Consider the following 21,789-nt stretch of genomic DNA (forward strand, 5'->3'; position numbering starts at 1 on the left):
CACCTGACCCAGAATGCTTTCTCTCCACCATGCTGCCAGATCTGCTGAGTTCCTCCAGCAAATTCTGCTTTTGCCTAAAACTATGCCATTGGATTCCATTGTACTGGAGTGCAAGAGTCCGAAGTGGTTAATACTGAGCAGGCCTTAAATATCAACAATAAGAGGACGGCATTTGGACTTGTGGAAAGAACAGCTTAGGATATGAAAAAAATACAACCCAACATCCAGGTTCTCCTCTTGGTCTCTGTTACAATATCTAATGTAACCTATAATAGTCACTAACATGCAATAAACTACTTTTTGTCAATACAACAGCCTCTCTTGGTTACACCAGAAAATAGGCTTTTCTCTGCCATGATTAACCCAAGTAGGCCCTGTATATCGCTACACTTAAAGTTGATGATAGCTACACATACAACAAACATCAGCATTCAAGGGTTCATCACGTTCAAAGATTCCATTCTGCTTTTTACGTGGAACACCTCCATTATATAAAAGGAGGTGGAAGGAATTTTTGACATGTGCCTGAAGTATTTGTGAAGCATTATTTTGATATGGGGGGGGGGGGGGGGGGTGGGTGGCAGCTGCATGGAAACATAACCACTAACAGGTTTACCTCCAAGACACACGCCATTTCTGACTTAAATTATATCACTGTTCCTTTACCTTGTTGGGTCAAAGTACGGAATCTCCCTACCCAGCAACACTTTGTATGTACACCACAAAGACAGCAGCAGTTCAAGAAGACGGCTCACCACCACCTTCTCATTTAGAGACAGCCAAAATTGCTGATTTAGCCAAGAACAACATCCAATGAGGAAAAAAAAACATAAATAAACAAACAATAAGCTGACTAGATAATCTAGTTGTTTGTTGGTTTAAGGAATAAATGTTAATCAGAACTCCAGGGAACCCCTCCCAGTTCTTCCTTGAAAAATGCCAGGGGATCCTTTTTGTCTTCTTGGAAGGGCAAATAAAAGCCTCTATTTATTGCCTCCTCAGGAGAGATTACTCTTTCAAATTGAAACACTCCCTCAATTTTGAACTCAAGTGTTAGCCTCAATTATGTGGAATTGAGGGTCACAAATCAAGAATGGTCACTTCTGAAGGTCACATTTGATGTTTGAACAGGACTCCAGTATAGTTCAGATCCTTCATAAACAAAAAAAAAGCTAAAGGAGGGGACTTCTTTCCAAGTGTACAGTGAGAAGTTTCATATTTACCAATTGTTGGATTAATTTCTGAGAGAAATCGGTCATTGCAGAATCGATGGATAAATGAGCTCTTTCCAACACCAGAGTTCCCAACGAACACCACTTTAAATATTCTGTCAGGGGAAGAGCCCAATGCTTCAGACTCCTGCATTAAAAAAAAAGTACGAAAGAAAACGTATCAGTTTACCTCTTTTGACTTATATTCCACCCTTTCAAGTATCCTTCACTTTTACAGACCCATATCTAACGTCCTCTTATTTCCCTAAACCCTTCCCAGGTTCTCCACTCTTTCATATACCTAACTCTCACCCATTCTCAGATACCAAACTCTTCTATAGATCCGTATGCCATCCATTCCAGGTACCAAGCTTTCATCAACCCACAACCCCCTATTCACAGATATCCCACTTTTTCACAGCTCCATATCCCAGGCTCCCCCACATTTTGATAGATAGACATTTATTATTATTCCCAGATAACCTACACATTAGTTGATAGACTCATATTAGTACATTTTGACAACACCAACTTTTACTGGACATTTTTATTAGCTTTTCTATCTTCTCTCTATCAATAAAATTTAAAATTAAATGCCAGAGTTGTCCAATAGTAAATACGCATGAAAATTGTAATTTATAACTACAATCTGTTGCGAAAATAATACTTTGAGTTTAATACTGTGGGAAAGCCCAAAGGAAACATAGCAAGCATACAATGAACCAAAGAACCTTGCAAAAGTCATTACTAAAATGCAATTGTTCCAGATGGTGTTATTAAAAACAAAATTAAGACTTAACATATCTATAAAAGAGCATTCATTTTGAAAGAGTCTTCCGATAATTTCACATTAATATACCAATTTAAGTCCAACTCAGATAATGTTAAATGGCTGCAAAGGTCTTTATTAAAAACAGAATAACAATGAATTCCCCATAACTACGGGGCTATGGGTGACACGGTAGTCCAGTGTTTAGCACTGCTGCCAGGAATCTGGGTTCAATCCCAGCCTTGGGTGACTGTCTATGTGGAGTTTGCACATTCACCCAGGGTCTATGTGGGATTCTATTGAGTGCTGTGGTCTCCTTCCATGGTCCAAAGGTGTGTAGGTTAGGTAGATTGGCCATACTAAATTGCCTTGTAGTGTTCAGGCTGGGTGGGATAGCTATGGTAAATTGTGATAAAGTTGTGGGGGGGGGGGAGGGGGCTTATGGATGGGATTGATTTCAGAGGATTGGTGCAGCCTCAAATGGACTGAATGCTTTGATCTGCACTGCAAGCATTCTATGATTGCCCATTGGCTTTTACATGGGAAGTTCCTCTCGGCCAAAACACTGGAATGGACAAACCCTAATTTCTTCACACAAGTTTAGTCCTCATGTATCAGATAAGTACAGCAATCTGACACAAGTCAATGTATTTTAATAGTGTGGCTGTCAGCAAGAGAAAATAATCATACAACTTTCTGAAGGAGCAGGGCAGCGATTCCTTGATTTATGCATTTAAAGGTTGTGAATTTCAAAGATTAATAATGGTGAATACTATTAGCCTAAAAATGCAGCTCAAGCAGGATGCGTTAATCACTCTGTCTTACTTCATTTGGTTCTCTGCTACACAGGCTGAAAATTCAAATATAATGAATATCACTCAATATTAGAGCATAGGCGAGATACGGTATAGTGGGGAGAGGTGTGGATATGAATGGAAAAGTCTTACATGATGGGATGAAGGAGATGAAAAGAGAAGACAGGATAGGGGTCCGATGAAGAAATTAGGTTGAATGGAAATGACAGGCAAAGTGAGGCGAAGGGATGGCCAGCCAGGGAAGGCGAGGTGAAAAGATTTTAATGGAGACGTGAAGGTCGCTGTAATGAAGCAGAGATAATGGGGAGTAGTGATAAATGACAGCTGTGAAAAGTGGCACAGAGATGAATCGAGAAATTAGGAGATTCATGGAAGTACATCCAGGCGAGACTTTGTAGAGATAGACCAGAGAACTCAAAACCAGTGAGCTTAACATCAGAGCGAAGGAAAACAGCAGAGGAGAAAATTAATTTTCTCCATTTAGAGGCAAGGTTTGATATGGGATGGTCTTCATAGGTTTGTCAGAGGGCGGGGATCTTGTGGAATTTTTTCAAGGAGGTGACCGAGTGTTTGGATGAGGATGGGCAGTTGGTATAGTTTGAGGATTTCACCAAGACCTTTGACAAGCTCGCACATGGAAAAACTGTTAAAGGAGGTTAAAGCACATGGGTTCCAGGGCAAGTTGGAAAGATGGATCTGAAATAGGTTTAGTGATAGGAGACAAGGTGGTGGTCTCAAGCTGGTTGTGTGATTCAAGCCCTGTGTACAGTGGAATGGGTGCTGTGTCCCTTACTGTTTGTAATATTGATAAATGATGCAGAATAGAACATGGGAGAGATGGATGAGTTCATTTGCTAATGGTATTTAAGATTGGATGGGTGGTTGAGGAGGAAGGTGTGAGGCTACAGGAGGAGCAGACCAGTGACAGATGGAGTTTACTTCTGATAATTGTGAGGTGATGCACTTTGGAAGAAGGTACAAGACAAGACAAGGGAGTACTCAATGAGTGGCAAGACGCGAGAAAGCTCAGAGGGATCTTAGGATACCTGCCCATTGATCCCTGAAGGTGGCACGATAGATTAATAAGATACTTATGGCAGTATATGGGATGCTTGCCTTTATCAGTCGTGGCATAGATTATGAGAGCAGGGAGGTCATTTTGGAGCTGTATGAAACTTAGGTCAGGCTACAGCTGGAATACTGTGTGCATTTCTGTTCACCGCACTCTAGGAAGGATGTGATTGCACTGGAAATGGTGCAAAGGGGAGTCACCAGGATGTTGCATTTCAGCCATGAAGAGAGACTGAAACTGAGCTTAGGTTGGTTTCTTTGGAAAGAGAAGGCGGAGGAGGACCTGATAGAGGGGCATGGACAGGGTAATCAGAAAGCAGCTTAGTTGAATGGGCAAGGAGAAGGGTGCATAACTATAAAGTGAAAGGCAGGAGGGGACTTGAGGAATTTCCTTTTCACCCAGAGAGTGACACGGGATCTGAAATGCACTGCCAGGGAGGGTAGTAGAGGCAGGATACCTCACAACCTTTAAGTGCTCATCCAAGTACTTTTTAAAAGTATCATAACATTCAAGGTCATGGGCATATTGCTGGAAAATGGGACTAGTATAGGTAGTACATTTTTAGTAGAACAGTCTTGATCAGCTGAAGAGCTACATGATTTCTAAGAGGGAAAAGGTGAGGAGAGGCATTGAGAGATTAGGACTGCAGATGAGATGAGTGGAGAAGAGAAATGAGAAATGGGGATAAATAAAGGTGGAAAGAGTGATGAGATGAGGGGAGTAAGTATTAATACAGAGAAGCGGGTACTATTTGAAGAAATAGTAATTGAGAAGAAGCAAGGAGTGGAGATCAACAGAGAGAGGGTAGGGCATCAGTGTGTCATTTATCAGAGAAAGGAGATTATGGGTTTGAGGAGTGTGTCAAAGGAGCTTTCGGGAGTTGCTACAAAGTATCTTGTAAATGGTACACTGTAAATATTATGCGCCGATGATGAAGGGAACGAACGTTAAACCTGGTGAATTTGGTACTAATTAAGCAGATTGCTTTTTCCGAAAGGTTTTGGATGCACCTGCAATTTTCCAGACAAGCGAAGAGTATTCCGTCACACTCCTAGTTTGTGCCTTGGGGATAGATAGCTTTGGAAATTGGGAAGAGAGTTACTCACTGCAGAAATGCCAACTACTGTCCAGTCCTTGTAGCTATGGTATTTATGTGGCTGGTCAGAGCAGTCTCCAATCAATGGTAACTCTTAGTATGCTGATGGTAGGGGATTCAACAATAACAATGCCATTGAATGGGATATGGATTCTCTCATTAGAAGTGGTCATTGACTAGCACTTGTGCTGCATGAAAGTTACTTGTCACTTATCAGCCCTGAATGTTGTCCAATTCCCGTTGCCTGATGGCACAGAGTGTTTGCGAAGGATGCTGAACATTGTGAGACTATCAATGAACCATTCAATTTCTCACATTACATTGGAGCGCTGTCATGAAGCAACCGAGGATAGCTGGACCGAGAACATCACTGAGAAACTCCAACAATATGTCCTAGGACAGAAATGATTGACTTCTAACATGGTACACGTTGCTGGCTATGACTCCAAATGGTGGAGAACTGTCCCCTGATACCCATTGACTTTTTAAAGGTTTCTTGATGCCAAACACCACAAAACATGGTCACATTCTCCTCCCCTTCTGACTGGATGGTACTGGCAGAACCCAGGCTGAACATCAATGACCAGATCATGGCTAAGGAAGTGCTGCTTGACAGTATTGTCAATGGCACCTTCCACCACACGGCTGACTTTCCAGTGTGGGCTCATCGGAAGGTTGCTGGCTGGATGTAGGAGGACATCTTTTTGGTGGCAGAACAAAACTGGGCAGTTTTTCCACTTTGTCAGGCAAATGGCAGCATTGTACTGGAACAGCTTGGCTAGAGGGTGGCACCAAGACATCATTATTACAGCCAGGTTATTGTTGGGTTTTAGAGACCATGCTCTGTCCTGTCACACTCAGCCATTGTACGATAATCACATGGAGTGAATCAAACTGGCTGAAGCTGGTATCTGTAATGGTGAGCACCTCAGGAGGAGGCTAAGATGAGTTATCTAATTTACACGTCTGGCAGTGAAGAAATGAATGGAGGTGGATGGAGGAGTGTGGAGTAAAGGAGGACCACGTGTGAAGAGGAAGTGGACGCAGTGTTGAGAAGGGTAGAATAGGCAGAGACAGTGTGAGGGGCAAGGCTGGGGGGTAGTAGAGTGAAGAAGGCAAAGGGCCCGAGATTCTGAGTGAAATGAATCCACTGTTTCATTTCATCGTGATGAAAATATCAAGTGTGCAATGGAGTTGAAAATGGCTGCTACCACACAGGGGAAAGTGAGGATAGCAGATGCTGGAGAGTCAGAGTTGATAAAACGTGGTGCTGGAAAAAGCACAGCGGGTCAGGCAGCATCCGAGGAGCAAGAGTTGAGGTTTTGGGCAGGACCCTTCTTCAAGGCTGGGAAGGGGAAAGGGACCTGTGAGATAAACGGGAGGGGAAGGCATGAGTGTTCATTCTGAGAGGAAGGGAGGCTTCACTCATGAGCAAGGGAAAGCCTTTCAAAGAAAATACCATCACACAGACACCTTTACAGTACTGGTGGACACTACATGCAGTAAACCTTAGGCATTAACCAACTGTGTGGAATGTGAATCCTGGTCCCAAGCATTCCTGACCACACCATGCAGCATCAGGAACTAGTATTGGCTGTGATGCACAAACAATCTATTGCAGTCTGGAAAAGGTTTACACCAATTGCTAAGGTAGCAAGCACATTTCAAGTTCCCTTAGCCTGCCCATGGTTCAGGAGCTGCTCACATGACAACTTGGCTCATCAAATCTCATGGAGCACCAAGTGTGGCTCACATCTGAACCTTCATTCTTGCAGTTGGAGCTGCACAGACTTGCACACACAGCTGATGAAAAGTTGGGCCAAAAAGCCTGTTTCCACACTGTAGGGATGCTATGATCTAAAAAAGTGAATAGATATTTACAAATACGAGAAAGTATTAATAATGATTTGCTATTATTTGCCCTTCTTTCTTTCTTTCCCTCCCACAGCATTTGAAAGTAGTGCTGGGGTACACAGCTGGGTGCAGGGAGCCTGGACTATACTGGAGAGAGAGAGAGACAGAAAGAGAGACAGAAAGAGAAAGTGAGAAAGAAATAGTGAGTGTTTCTGGTGCATAATTGATGCATTTCTTTCCATTGCAACTACAACAGATGAAAGCTATAATAATAAATTTAAGTTGTATATTATCATGCTTATTCAATTCAAGTACCATAAACCAACTACTATCATCAGATGTATTTACAAATGAACAAGATTACAACAGCATAAAATTCACTTACCTGAAACTAAGAACTCTACAGACTAAATGCAAATTGTGAAATTGTCATGTATCCCTAATTGTATTCAACTGCTGCATCCCTTTTCTCAGCAAATTTCCTTTTTCTTTTAAATAAACTGTAGTTGAGCCTGAAGTTCAGATGGGGGCAATTGTTTGTTATGGGCTCGGGTTGCTGCCAGAAAAGCAGATTTAAGAAGAGTGACCAACCTGTAAAGTACAGCTGCCTCTACTCACCGCTGTTTCTATGCCAATAGGCTGGCCTCTGGGTGAAAGTGGGGCCTCATCAAATTCTTCCTCTTCTGAGGTGTGCATAGGTAGTCCACCTACCCTGCAGTCTGCAGTTTCCTCTAGAGGGCTGTGGTGTTCTGTCAATGTTGGACTAAGCAGCTCTTCATCACCAGAGTCTCCTCTGCCTGTCTCCTTGGAGAAATATCGACAGTTCTTCTTGCTGGGTTCCAAAGTCACATCCTCTGTGGAGACGGGAGATTGATCTGCAGCAACAAGCTGTCTATGCAGAAGTGCATTTGGCACCAATACAGAAATAAATACAGCAAAATCAAACAGGTAAGTCTGACGATTAATTCCAACCACACACACACACACTCACAAAAATCCGAACTTATTCCATGCAAGTAAATTAAAATAACATTGCTAATTATAGGGTGACCAGATTTTCAAAATTCTAAAGCAGGGATCACTGAAAAGCCTTGGGAACAAGGGCTCTATGATGATTGACATATTGGTTGTCCAATGGCAGAGCTCAGATGGAGGCTCAGTTGAAGATGGGAGGATATGTGATTACATCTGCCAGTCACAATGGACAACTCTCCTGTGGAAATCATTTGTTGAAAAGGATGGTGCTGGAAAAACACAGTAGGTCAGGCAGCATCGGAGGAGCAAGAGATTCGACATTTCGGGCATAAGCCCTTCATCTGGACCGTCAACTCTCCTGCTGTATTTTTCCCGTGCCACCGTTTGACTCGGACTCTCTAGCATCTGCAGTCCTCACTTTCTCCTCTGTGGATCACCTGAAAAGAAATCATCAGCATTGAAACTGTTGGTGCCACAAAGATTGTGACAATTTTCTTGGAGATTCAACAGGGTGATACGGGGGAACAACAAAATGTGTCCTTTCCTGCACCACCCTGTTGGGTCTCCAAAGAAATTCTCAACTTTTTGTGGCAACATGACATGATGGGTGTGTACAAGAACAAGTGTGAAACTTAATAGACTTTTCCTGCCACCTCTCAGACCCAAATTTGTTTCAAAAAAAAAAAATGGGAGAAGGTAAAAATTGGAACGTTTGAACCTAGTTGTCAGAAATGTTTGGGTATTCTGGGTCACCCAATGAAAATCTTGATGTCTGGTCACCCTACCAATTTAAAACATTTTCATCTGAACAATTACTTGCTAATGCCAGCCATGTAAATATCTATTTTACAATGATACATCCAAGGCTCAGGGTGGTTTGACAGCAGTACTTTTCATCAAAAGCCTATGGAAAGCTGAAAGTACTTTGAAAGGAAAGATGTGCGTCATTGCAGCTTGTTTCAATAAACAATAACAAAAGTAACCCAAGCGCAGGGGAAGTAGAGGTTACAAAACCAAACCTGATTCAATACCACAGTTACTTAGGGAAAATTCAAAAGGGTACCTCAAATTACCTCACAGTATACCCAACTTAAACGCATTCATCTCAAATTATGCTTTGAAATTTTAGACAAGAAGTGAACTTGTTTATTTTAAATGGATTAATAAATCTCATTGAAATAGCAAAGTGTGACATTCCAGAGCCAAGAGTTGGATTGGTTACTTCCGAATTCTAGCAGCTGAGTGTTGTATTAAAAAAAACTCAAATTTTTGAATGTGGCCTTGGACCTTGTATTTGATATTGTTGCTGATATTCAACCATTTTTAAAATTAAGTCAGTAATGCAATTGAGAGCAGGACATTGAGCCTGCATACTTGGACCTCAATTTCTCATGCATTTTAAGGGCTGTCTAGGGAAGGAGTAGTACACCATGGCTGGGTTTTCTGCTTTCTTTCCCTTGGTTTCGGAGTGTAAATCAGCTGGGTAGAGATGGGAAACGGACACATTTTCCAACTCATCTACAGTTTCTGTCAGGAAGGGAAGAGTTGACCACATATACATATATTTAAAATTTATGGAAATAGCAGAGGTGCACTGTCGACATATGCAAACCTTGGAGACACGCTGCACAAAAACACCTGCTTGGCCTCTGTTGCAATGGAGTGAGGGGGAGAGTGACTAATGCTTTGCATTCAAAAAGCCTCCCAATAGGCCGCCCAGGCAGAACTCCATTCCAGTTACAGGCAGATCTCTGCTGGGCCCAAAAAAGCCACAACGTGACCTTAGAGGTTGGAAGTCACGTGAACATCCCCTCATTTGGTCAGAACCTGTCATGATGGAGATGCACCCAAATTTTCCGAGAAAGTGGAATATTTGAGCCATTGCATTTAAACTGAAATTATAGCTCAATTTTTTAATTAACTTAAATATTCACACAGAGGGTGGTACATGTATGGAATGAGCTGCTAGAGGAAGTGGTGGAGGCTGGTACAATTGCAAGAGGATTTTGGACGGGTATATGAACAGGAAGGATTTGGAGGGATATGGGCCAGGTGCTGGCAGGTGGGACTAGATTGGATTGGGATATAGAACATAGAAAAATACAGCGCAGTACAGGCCCTTTGGCCCTCGATGTTGCACCGACCCAAGCCCACCTAACCTACACTAGCCTACTTACTTCCATATGCCTATCCAATGCCCATCTGGTTGGCATGAATAGGTTGGACCGAAGGGTTTGTTTCCGTGCTGTACATCTCTATGACTCTAAGTTTCAGGCATTTGCAATTGATTATTTTTCTCCAAGTTAAAATTAAAAACCAAAAGCTAATAAACTGCCACAAATCTTTGAAATTATAATATATCACAAAGCCATTTCATGGATGTTTCTAAGATTAAATTTCCTGCAGAGAAAGTGGTCTCTCCATTCCAGTTACAGGCGGATCTCTGCTGCACCCAAAAAAGCCACAACGTGACCTTAGAGGTTGGAAGTCACGCGAACATCCCCTCACTTGGTCAGAACCTGTCATGATGGAGATGCACCCAAATTTTCCGAGAAAGTGGAATATTTGAGCCGTTGCATTTAAACTGAAATTATAGCTCAATTTTTGAATTAACTTAAATATTCACACAGAGGGTGGTTCATGTATGGAATGAGCTGCTAGAGAAAGTGGTCATCTCCTGAGTTTACATTACAAAGCAGATTTAAGAGGGTACATTCATTACATTGGAGGTGGAGAGGGAGTTTCAAGACAATTTAAATCTGGAAAACACCAGAAAGGCAATACAGCATTTGGGAGGGTAGACCTGGACGATAAATTCACATGGGTGGTGTTTATGAAACATTTTTCACCATGCACTCCACTCACTTGCAAACTTGACTGAGATACAATAATCACAAAGGCAAGTCAAGTTTTGAGTTTTGTTCCTAGTGTACACCTAATTAGCTGTTAAATACCTGGGTGTAAGTTTGCTCGCTGAGCTGGAGGATTCGTTTTCAGATGTTTCATCACCATACTAGGTAACATCAGTGAGCATCCGATGAAGTACTGGTGGTATGGCTCACTTTCTATTTTATGTATGCAGGTTTCCTTGGGTTGGTGATGTCATTTCCTGTGATGATGTCAGTTTGTTGTTTTTCTCAGAGGTTGGTAAATGGGATCTAAGTTAATGTGTTTGTTGATAGAGTTCTAGTTGGAATGCCATGCTTCTAGGAATTCTCGCACGTGTCTCTGTTTGGCTTGACCTAGGATGGGTGTGTTATCCCAGTCAAAGTGGTGAACTTCCTCATCAGTATGTAAAGATACTAGTGAGAGTGGGTCATGTCATTTTGTGGCTAGTTGATGTTCATATATCCTGGTGGCCAGTTTTCTGCCAGTTTGTCCAATGTAATGTTTGTTACAGTTCTTGCAAGGTATTTTGTAAATGACATTAGTTTGGCATGTTGTCTGTATTACGTCTTTCGAGTTCATTAACTGCTGTTTTAGTGTGTTGATGAGTTTATGGGCTACCATGATGCCTAGAGATCTGAGTAATCTGGCAGTCATTTCTCCAGATTTCTTAACAACAAACCCCAACAAGCAGACAAAACGCATTCAGAAACCATAGCCACTCTCCCCTACATCAAAGGCATCTCGGAACGGACTGCCAGACTACTCAGACCTTTTGGCATCATGAGCATGTGTGAGTGTTCCTAGAAGCATGGCACTTTAACAACGCTATTAACAAACACACTGACTTGAATCCTATTTACCACCCCCTTAGAAAAAGAACAGGAACTGACATCACACGAAATGACCTTACCAACCAAAGGAAACCTGAACATATAAATAATAAGTGGGCCATACCACCAGTGCTTCACCGGAGGCTCACTGATGATGTTACCTAGTATGGTGATGAAATGTCTGAAAACGAGTCCTCCAGCTCAGCAAGCAAACTGACACCCAGAACCTCAACCTTAGCTACAAACCTTCTTAAAAAAAAAATCACTGTTAGATACCTAATTAACATCATAAATGCTGAATAAAGCTGCTACATTTGTGGTCTTGGCTCAGTATACCTGTGCACACAATTGCTACTTCTCCAGTGTAAGAATCAGGTTTGGCCATGTTACCAGGCCCAGCCAATATCATGTTGTCTGTGATTCTACATACCTAGCAGAACTTACAATCCAATGAGTACAATGAAAAGGCTAAGCAAGTGTTGTGTGTCATTCCGAAATAAAGACCCTTTTCTCATATGCAAGTCTGGTGTCAAAGCAGAGCAGAGCCAAGCACTGAACAGGAATCCGGCAGCTAGATTTTCCAATTTTTCTTTGTAGTCAAGATAATAAAAAAATCCAGACCATGATTGTTTGGGAGGGAAGAAAGAAATTTAGTTAATTCTGTTTATAAATCAGGATCAGGTGTCCGGCAGGTGCTAACCCAACACACAGTATGCCCAATCCATTTCGCAGACACATTGGATAAGAATATTTTAATGTTTCAGTGATGCCGCATGAACCATTTTAAGAATTGGCCAGAAATCAAATTGTTCTGAATATCTAAGAGCTTGTGGGATCTAAACAACCTGGCAGAATTACCACATAACCTTCCAATGTTCAAAAGTTTAACTCAGGAATGAAGTTCTATCCTGTACTAGTCAATTGGCACTTCAAGTTGTTTTACAATCTTATGACTGATGAAGATAAACTCTTCCAAAGAACCTGAAGTCTTCTTGAAAATCTCCAAAGTCAGATAGATCTACAGTACCTCAGTCTACTTCATTTTTTTACCTACACAAAAGCAATCCTTAATCTACTAATAAGACATTCCTTGACTTTTTCAGAGCCAGACTGCCAATATAATCAAGCTTGTGCTTAACGTTGGGTAATTCTGTACCATGTTCCTAGACATACCAGACGTTCAGTGGATTATCCAAAATTAGTTTCATTTTTTATATGGAAAGCCTAAATAATATTCACTTCATCTAGTCTGGCCTGGATCTGAACCAAAGAAGCAATGGTGGTGCACTAACAGCGTCAAGAAGAGTTCCAAGACTTGACAAATAATCACATCTGAAATATTAACCACTGTTTTGAACTCATCTTGATGTCTGTTTGAAGAAAAGAATCACTGCTTTTGTTTTAGAGGATAGAGCAACTGAGAATGTGAGTAGATAGGAGGTTGGTCAAAAGAAGGGAGTGGGACAGAGGCTTTGTTAGAAGGTTCTGCACTCATGCCTGGCTAATCTGACTGACTTTTGAGATGTCGTTAATACAGTGGTTAAATTATTTCCTCAGACGGTGGTAGGAATGTTGGGGCATGAGCTTAAAATTAGAGTTAGACCATTTAGGAGAAAACTTCTCCAACCACCTTTTCACACAAGATGAAGGAGGATCTGACATTTCTTCCTCCAAAGGCCATGAATTTGAGGCAACAAGAGAAATGGAGCAGTCTTGGAGGGTCAAACTCTCTATTACTGTTTCTGAGATCCAAATACCCAGTATACCCTCTTCTTCCTCACAGCTCAGTAATGCAACATTCACATTCTCTCTCTCAGCTCCTCAGAAGGCACTTACTGCCACACATCGCTTCCCCACAAAAGTTTCCTCATGTCACCAAGTGTCATTTCACAATAAGAGAAAATAAATGGGCAACTTACACTACAGCCTGTACCCTATCGCTACAGCCTGTGAAAGCACTGGAGAACAAACTAGGGTCACACTGTTCCAAAATATCCTTCCTTCTACATTTCTCCCTGAGTGCACTACAGAGTTCTGGATCTGGTTGTGTTGGTCTACTCTGGGTTTGGACCTATATACGACTATGTCCATGTGCAACATAGTGGACAGCATCAATGCCAAAGGAATATCATACATCAAGGGGAGTGATTTTCCCGCTCCTCAAAAATTTATAATTTTTTTCACATGAAGGATGTTACATGATCTACAATTTTGACATCTTGGCTACATGAATCAGTAATCACAAAGCCTTGCAGAAACAGCAGTGCCACACACGGAAATGTTCATGATGCAGGCAATTATATGAAGATATCATGCAATACCATGGATGAAGTAGCAGCAACTCAAAAAAAACAAAAAAGTAACTGCATCAATACCGGACAATTCATTGCATGCACTTATATTTGCATTGGCACAGGTCTAACCGTTTGACTGGTTTGTCTTCCACCAGGTAATTCCCTATCACTGAACCTCTCTTCAACAGAGGCTTTTTGCTGGGTGAAGTCTGAAAGTGAAAACAAGTCCGCCACAATTAATCTGTGATGGCAAAAGAATTAACATTAAATATTCTCAATAGACAATAATGTATTTTAACAAAACCAAAAAAAAAGCAAAATCATCCTCAGCATCCCAAAGGCTCTCACTGTCTTTCTGCCAATCAATCACTTCCCCCTCACTTTTTCTGTATTGATCATTGCAGCAAGGTTTTGTGCCACTGGAACTATTATTAAAAAAAGACTTAGTATGTCACACAGCCTGGCCTGAAGTGGCACCAATACCTGCAAATTGCTGTCTGGCAAGTGGCTTTGCTAATTTGAAATGACAGAATAATGGGGGTGAGGGGAAGGGATGGCCTAGTGGTAATAATCACTGGAGTGTTAATCCAGAAACCTAAGTAATGTTCTGGGCAACCAAGTTCAAATCCCACCACAGCAGATGGTGAAATTTGAATTTGAATTTTTAAAAAAATCTGGAATTAAGAATCTAATGATGATCATGAATCCATTGTGGATTTTTGGAGAAACCCATCAGTAATGTCTTTTAGGGAGGAAAAATGCCATCCTTACCTGGGCTGGCCTACATGTGATTCCAGACCCATAGAAATGTGGTGGACTCTTAACTGTCCTCTGGGCAATTAGGGATTGGCAATAAATACTGACCTGGCCAACGATGCCCTCATCCCATGGGCTAGTGTTTTTTTTAAAAAGATAAGGGTGTAAGTCCTGACAAAGTATATGCCACTATTTCACTGGTCATTATGCAACCTTTTAAACAATTGGAGTGAAAAGGCCCGCAGTTTCCCAGTGTCTGTGACACCATTCCTTCTGCAAACAGCTACCAAAATGGACAAAATTTCCTATTCGCAAGGCAGGTTACAGTGAACACTTTTCACTAAGTCTCAATAGGTCAAAATATTTCTGGTATGAAAGAGATTCCAGACCAGATTTCGGCAGGATGAAGCTGAGGAATGGAAGAAGTGAATATTAAAAGAAAGGGAATAAGAGAATCCTGTGTCTCAATAACATCTTCAGTAGAGTTCAGTTTCATGGCGGAGCTTTACACAATTCAAATCCACACCCTTCATTTCCAAATCCGATTGAAAATATACAGGAAGACTGCTATGCTTAAGGAAAGTCATGGTGATCAGGGAGTGCGAAGATTTAATGCTGGTATTTTCAGAGAGGTGGAAACTGCAAACCAACTGTTCACATCAGTTTCAAGCAGATAATTTGTTCAGTGTTCGGTCCTCTGGACTCTGGTAGTATCATGCAATTACAGCTGGATAGTTTGGGTAGACATTTTTTTTTTAAAAAAACAAAAAAAAAGTGCCTCTGAGCAATGTTCACCAAATGACAACAGCCATGACAGAGTGAACAAAACACGAAACACCTCTTAACTAATGTCTCAATTCTACTCTGGCAAATAATTAGAGGAAATATTCTTCAACTGAGAACAGTACATGGATTCAAAAGAATAAGTTCAAATCATTAACAGTACAGGGTAGAACATATATAGAAACACAAAAATCTGAACAAACTTGGTCCAGTGCTGGGTAAAACAGTTGTAAAAAACTGATGATCAAGAGTTTGATATGTCCATTTCAAAAGCAAGGCATTAGAGGATCCAATCATAAAATATTGCACTTCCTGGAAATTTGAAGTACACACATGAAATTTTGGAAAAACTCGGCAAGTCAGGAAGTATCTGTGGAAGGAGGAGTGTTAATGCTTCAAGTTGATACGCCAATGCATTAAAAAGCACCCATTTCTTTTAACCAGTTCATGCTAAAACACCTAAAGATAGGGACAGTAAAAATTTCAAGTTTATTCACACCACATTCAAATTTAATTTGACTTCCTAAGAGTCAATGATCACCCCCAAGGTAATCTCTCCACCTTGAATTTTCTTGGTAACATTTGCAACTTATTGGAAACCAACATGCTGTTTCTAACAATGACCCTTGATTCCCTTTGACTATTCAGTCATGACTGTCTATTATCTGATATATTAATCGTCTGAATCCCATATCAGCCTGTAACAGGTTTCTGATATTTCAGAACTAATGAGCCCAATTTAAAACCTTACAAAGTCCACTCATTGATGCACAACATTAAAATCAGGCTTAGTGTGCTGACTTCATACCATCTATGGGGAAATGTTCCTGTTCAAAGTACGATTAGGAAAAATGGCTATGTACTGCATGCAATTAAATCTAGCCATTAGTTTAAATGGCAAGGACAGAGACAAAGACCATGAGCACAATACTAGAAAATTACCCCTCAATAGTAAATGGATGCTGTAGCATGACCTATTAGATTAGATTACCTACAGTGTGGAAACAGGCCCTTTGGCCCAACAAGTCCACACCGACCCGCCGAAGCGCAACCCACCCATACCCCTACATATACCCCTTACCTAACACTACGGGCAATTTAGCATGGCCAATTCACCTGACCCGCACATCTTTGGACTGTGGGAGGAAACCCACGCAGACACGGGGAGAACGTGCAAACTCCACACAGTCAGTCGCCTGAGGCGGGAATTGAACCCAGGTCCCTGGCGCTGTGAGGCAGGTTAGCCATTATTTTATGGATTACCTGATTTTTGAAAAATGCTTCCTTAAAGCATTTCTCTCATTTAATACCTTGTTTGGCAGAAACTTGCTAACACTCATGCAAGTTCCTGACCTACTACATCGGAGGTGATAGATAAATGCAAATTGTCATTGTTTCCAATCAAATGCTGAGAAAAACATTTCATTCCTTTATTAGTGTCAGACGAAAGCTGTGCTAGAAGTGTTGCAAATTAAAACAATATTGCAAAGTTTGTTCACATCATAAAACTTTATTATCAAAAGACCAGTGTATTGGGGATTCCCTCAAATAATCTTATACATAGCAGTATTCATTTATAATTTCTTCATCAAAATAATTACACGCTATGTCATACTTTAGCACTAACAATTTGGCATTTTCTGCAATTAAATGATTCAATATATTTTTAATATTTATGTGCATGACTACACATTTATAACTTTTTGCCTGAATTATATAATAAGTTTAATTTATCATTTTGATCTTGAACTAATCAATTCACCACCCCAAAATGTCTATTGTATCAGATATTAGGAATATTTTAATATACTATAATTTGATCATGAGGGTCAAAGTTGCTAAACCTGCTCTCTCTAAAATGACTGGAAAGGGTGGGGTGTTGTACAGGGCACCCTCAATTATCCAAACAACCCGGGTGGAAAGTATTTTGTTCAGATCGACAGTTCGGATAATGTGGTTTACCCAAGCACCGGGACCGTGAGATCTTGTTCGGATAATCCAAAATTTGGATAATTGATGTTCGGATAATTGAGGTTGTACTGTAGCTGGTCAGGATAAAGTAGCAATCCAGAATTTTAAATATAGAAGATATCACAAAAAAAAATCTAATTTGAGTTTTAAGTAGAATTGGAGAGAGGATTGTATGCAGAAGAGAGCTATAAAAAGCAGTGACCTGAGAGAGAAAGAGAGACAGAGACAGAGAGAGTTCAAACCTCCTTTCTTGCCTAGGGTTTGGTACCACATAATGCAAAAATCATGCTGAGTCAAACATGATTCATAAACAATGGTTCTCAGTTGGTAACCTGCATCTCCTATGCACTTTCTAAAACTTATCTGAAGCATGTCAGGAGTGTAGATACTCCCTTAGAACATTCCTATTGTAACTCGCCAGGCAGAGAGCTCAGTGTTGTATGTATACAGTGTTCACACTGCTCTGATTGCGACACAGCTACAGTTCATAAGAATCAGTACATAGATAGCACAAGTACACTAGAAGAAACCTATCAATATTCCATTATTAATACTGAACCTCAGGGAAAAAGTGCAGGGTTATACACAACTACAGTTTAATGTGCATAGGGGGGAAAGAAGCACCAAAGATTAAAATAGTTAACTATCTGTTTTCGTCTCTACACAAACAATAATTGACAATGATGTTAGCAACAAGGTTTGAAGGGATATGGGCCAGGACCAGGCAGGCGGGGGCTTGTTTAGTTTGGGATTATGTTCGGCATGGACTGTATTACTTAATGACTCTGTGATCAGAGAGAATTCACCAAATGACAGGCTGTACAACCAAGTTTCATAAAAAGATAGAATTCTGAGGTAATATTCTTCCTTCCCATTGGTCTGTTGTCAATCAAACAATTCCTTGCAGAAATCTTCATTGCTAGAGATTGAATCTACAAGTTATTCAAATCATTTTCACCTAAGAATCTAAAGGCTAATAATGTAAATTATATACAACACATTAAGAATAATTGTTTGCAAGAGACCGCTAGAGAAATAGAAAGTGACCTGAGGCAAATTAAAGAAATAATTGCTTCCCCCATCTCCAAAGATGAGGAAATATCCTTGTAACGTAGCTCCTTGATCTGAAGTTGCAAAAAAAATCCAGTTTCAAGACAGTGAGCAATGAATTTATACAGCATTCATTTCACCCCCAGAGTGGGAAAGGGGATATTTTAAGTAAATAGTCATTTTCTAATATTTCTGATTAAAATCTACACATGCAGCTGTGGAACAGTTCCCTTATTTACATAAAAGGATGAACTTACACATGAACTTGCTAGTTGAGCACTTTCAGAGATGGCAAAGAACTTTTTTTGGACAATTGCAATTCAGGGTCCTCAAAAAATTCTGAGCAAACCACTTGAGCAAATTCAGCCATATTGAACTTGGTCATTGCTCTACAGGGTCAACAAAAGGAGCAACAATGTATGTGAAGCCAGACTCTAACTTTGCCAAAGAATCCAAAATCCAATTAATCAGTATTCAAAAAAAAAACCATAACATATCAGAGCTAAGGTAGGTCATTCAGCCCATAGAGTCTGTTCTGCCATTCATTGAGATCATGGCTGATCTGAGAACCACTTTCCTCCCTTCTACCCATAAGCCTGGACTCCCTTCCTCATTAAAATGTTTGTCTATGACAGCCCTGAATACCCTTAAAGATCCAACATCAACAGCCCTCTGCAGTAAAGAATTCCACAATTCACTACCCTCAGAGATTAAATTCCTCCTTACCTCTATCTTAAATGTGTGGTCGCTTACTCTGAGATTATACCATCTAGTCCTAGATTCAGCCACAAGGGGCAACAATCTCTCTGCACCTACCCTGGGAAGTCTCCTAAGGCACCTTGTAGCTTTCAACAAAGTTGCCTTGTCATTCTTCTAAACTCCAACAAGTTCAACCTCTCCTCTTAAGACAGGTCCTCCGAGTTGAGTATCAGCCTAATGAACTTTCTCATCAGCCTCCAATGCCAGTGTAACTTTCCATAGATACAGGCCCAAAACAAATAATTGTATTCCAGTTGTGGTCTGTGCAGTGCCTTGAGTAGTTTCAGCAAACAAAAATCAAAAAACAACCCTATTGGATACTCCATTCCTTTTGGAATAAGCATCAAAATTTCATTTGCTGTCCCGATTACCTGCTGGACTGGATGGTAGCTTTTGGTGTTTTATTGTCGAGGACTTCCAAACTCTAGTTTCTGTAGCTTTTGACAATCCTTCACCATTTAAATAATACTCAGCTCTGCTATTCTTCCTGCCCAAGTGCACAACCATGCATTTTCCAACATTTTTTCGATCTGCTACATTTTTGCCCACTTGCTTAACCAGTCTATAGGCCTCTACAGACTCTGTCAACTTTATCACTTGGCTTCCCACCCATGTTTGTGTCATCCAGAAACCTGGCTAGTACATTCATTTTCCTCATCTGAGTGTGAACAAAAATTGCACATGATTGTAGCCCCAGCACTGATGCCAGTGTCATTTCACTAGTTAAATATTGCTATTTGTGGGCAGCACACTGCCTCATTGGTTAGCACTGCTGCCTCTTGGCGCCAGAGACCTGGGTTCAATTCTAGCTTCGGGCAACTGTCTGTGTGGAGTTTGTACATTCTCCCTGTGTCTGCGTGGGTTTCCTCCGGGTGCTCTGGTTTCCTTCCACAATCCAAAGATGTGCAGGTTATGTGAATTGGCCAGGCTAAATTACCCATGGTGTAGGTTATTAGTCAAGGGTAAATATAGGGTAGGGGGATGGGTTACTCTTTGGAGGGTCGGTGTGGACTTGTCGGGCCGAAGGGCCTGTTTACACACTGTAGGGGTTCTGATTCTATCCTGAAAATGACTCCCGTACCTCAACTTTCTGCCTTTTATTAGTTAACCAATCCTCTATCCTTGCTAATGTAATACCACCAGCACCGTCTTGTGTTTCTCTCCTTCTGGAAATTGTCAGGATGTGCAGGGAAATTAAAATGCTAAAAATTGAGGGGAACAAAAGACCACTGAAAAACGAAATGACCATTGAATGACCAAATGCTAGCTATCTTTTTTGAGGCCCAGCGTTCATATCAGTTCAGATACTAAGTCTGATATAGCCAACTTGCGATTGACATTTGTGACAATTTGCTTGGCTTTTGTCTGTCTACACGATCAATTTTGAGCAACGTCGGAAGAAGAATTGGTCTTTTGTTGCAAGGAAACGTCTATTGTGCACAATGAGTCATTATGTTTTAGCATTTGGTATAAAGCTGCGACATCAAAAAGTGATATTTTGTCTGCCTCTGAAAAATCTTTGGTTGGAAGATAGGGGTCCCTTGCTCTCCTGTAGTCCTATTCTCTCTCCATTCTGGTCCAGTTCCAGTATTGCTGCTGTTCCCTGGTTGGGCTTGCTCACACCATTGCAGTTTCTCCCTCACAGCCTCAGTTTGTGGTGCTCCAATGCCTTCTCCTCAATCTCACTGAGCCCATACCCCAGTCACAAAGACCTGAAGGCAACAGCAAAAACAAAAAGAGACTCTCTCCATCGCCAGTCTGGAGTCCAGAGTTTCGCAGACTCATTTCAGGACCTAAATGGAAACACAAAGCAAATGATCTACAGGGAGAGTTTTTTTTTTACAGGATGCAGACAAATGTGGGACAGTCTCATAACTGGTCACCCAGGTACAGAGCTCAAAGTTTAGCACAGCCAACGCAGTGTGCAAGATGCATAGGGACAGCACGGGGTGATGTACAGAGGCCTCCAAAATTTACATTGTTTGCAGAGAACAAGAGAAAAACTTCAACGGGAAAGGAGATCGAAACAAAAGGAAAGTGCCCATTATCTGAGAGGAAATCAGTTTAAACTGTCCTATCCAGGAATCTGCTGGTGAAAATGAAAACTGATTTATTGGTCCCTAATTATAGAGAGAAAAAAAACATCTTCTAGGTTACCCAACATGTCCAAAACATCCAAGTATAAAAATAGCCACAGAAACACTACTGGTAACAACATATAACTACATCCATCAGTACAGCAGCTTGTGGTTTCTTGAAACACTTCATAAACGATTGTGATATCTATGCATGTATACACACATACATGTAAAAACTTCCATCCTGTATGTTAACATACTTAAATATCAACACACCGATATTTAACTCCATGCCGCCAACTGGACCGGTGATCGCTGAGCATATTAGCAACCTCTGTTTATAAACTGTGTTTATAAGATGTAGCAGCAGCTGAAACCTTTGGTCACTAACTGGCCTCACATTGCAAAATATTAAAGTAACAGATGCTATAACTATTTCTTTCATAGAATTATGTACATACAAAAATACATCTTAACGGTGTAGCTTTCCATCAAAATTAGTGTATAGATAGAAAAAGGCTACACAATCCAGGAATAAATTTGTTCTAGCCAAAGATGTCATATTATGATCGGTTCCTTGCTGCACA

General features: G+C 40.8%; 1 protein-coding gene across 1 annotated transcript in view; it reads right to left on the reverse strand.

The window, feature by feature from the left end:
* cracr2b (calcium release activated channel regulator 2B) overlaps positions 1–21,789 on the reverse strand; it is a 106,763-nt gene that overhangs the window by 16,256 nt on the left and 68,718 nt on the right. Inside the window, exons 12-13 of the mRNA XM_060839172.1 lie at positions 7,436–7,709; positions 1,224–1,359 (exon numbers count right to left, since the gene is read on the reverse strand). Coding sequence (XP_060695155.1) covers positions 1,224–1,359; positions 7,436–7,709 — 410 coding nt within the window. The remainder of the gene's footprint in view (positions 1–1,223; positions 1,360–7,435; positions 7,710–21,789) is intronic.

This window comes from Hemiscyllium ocellatum, chromosome 18, assembly GCF_020745735.1.
Source record: "Hemiscyllium ocellatum isolate sHemOce1 chromosome 18, sHemOce1.pat.X.cur, whole genome shotgun sequence".
Lineage (NCBI taxonomy): Eukaryota > Metazoa > Chordata > Chondrichthyes > Orectolobiformes > Hemiscylliidae > Hemiscyllium > Hemiscyllium ocellatum.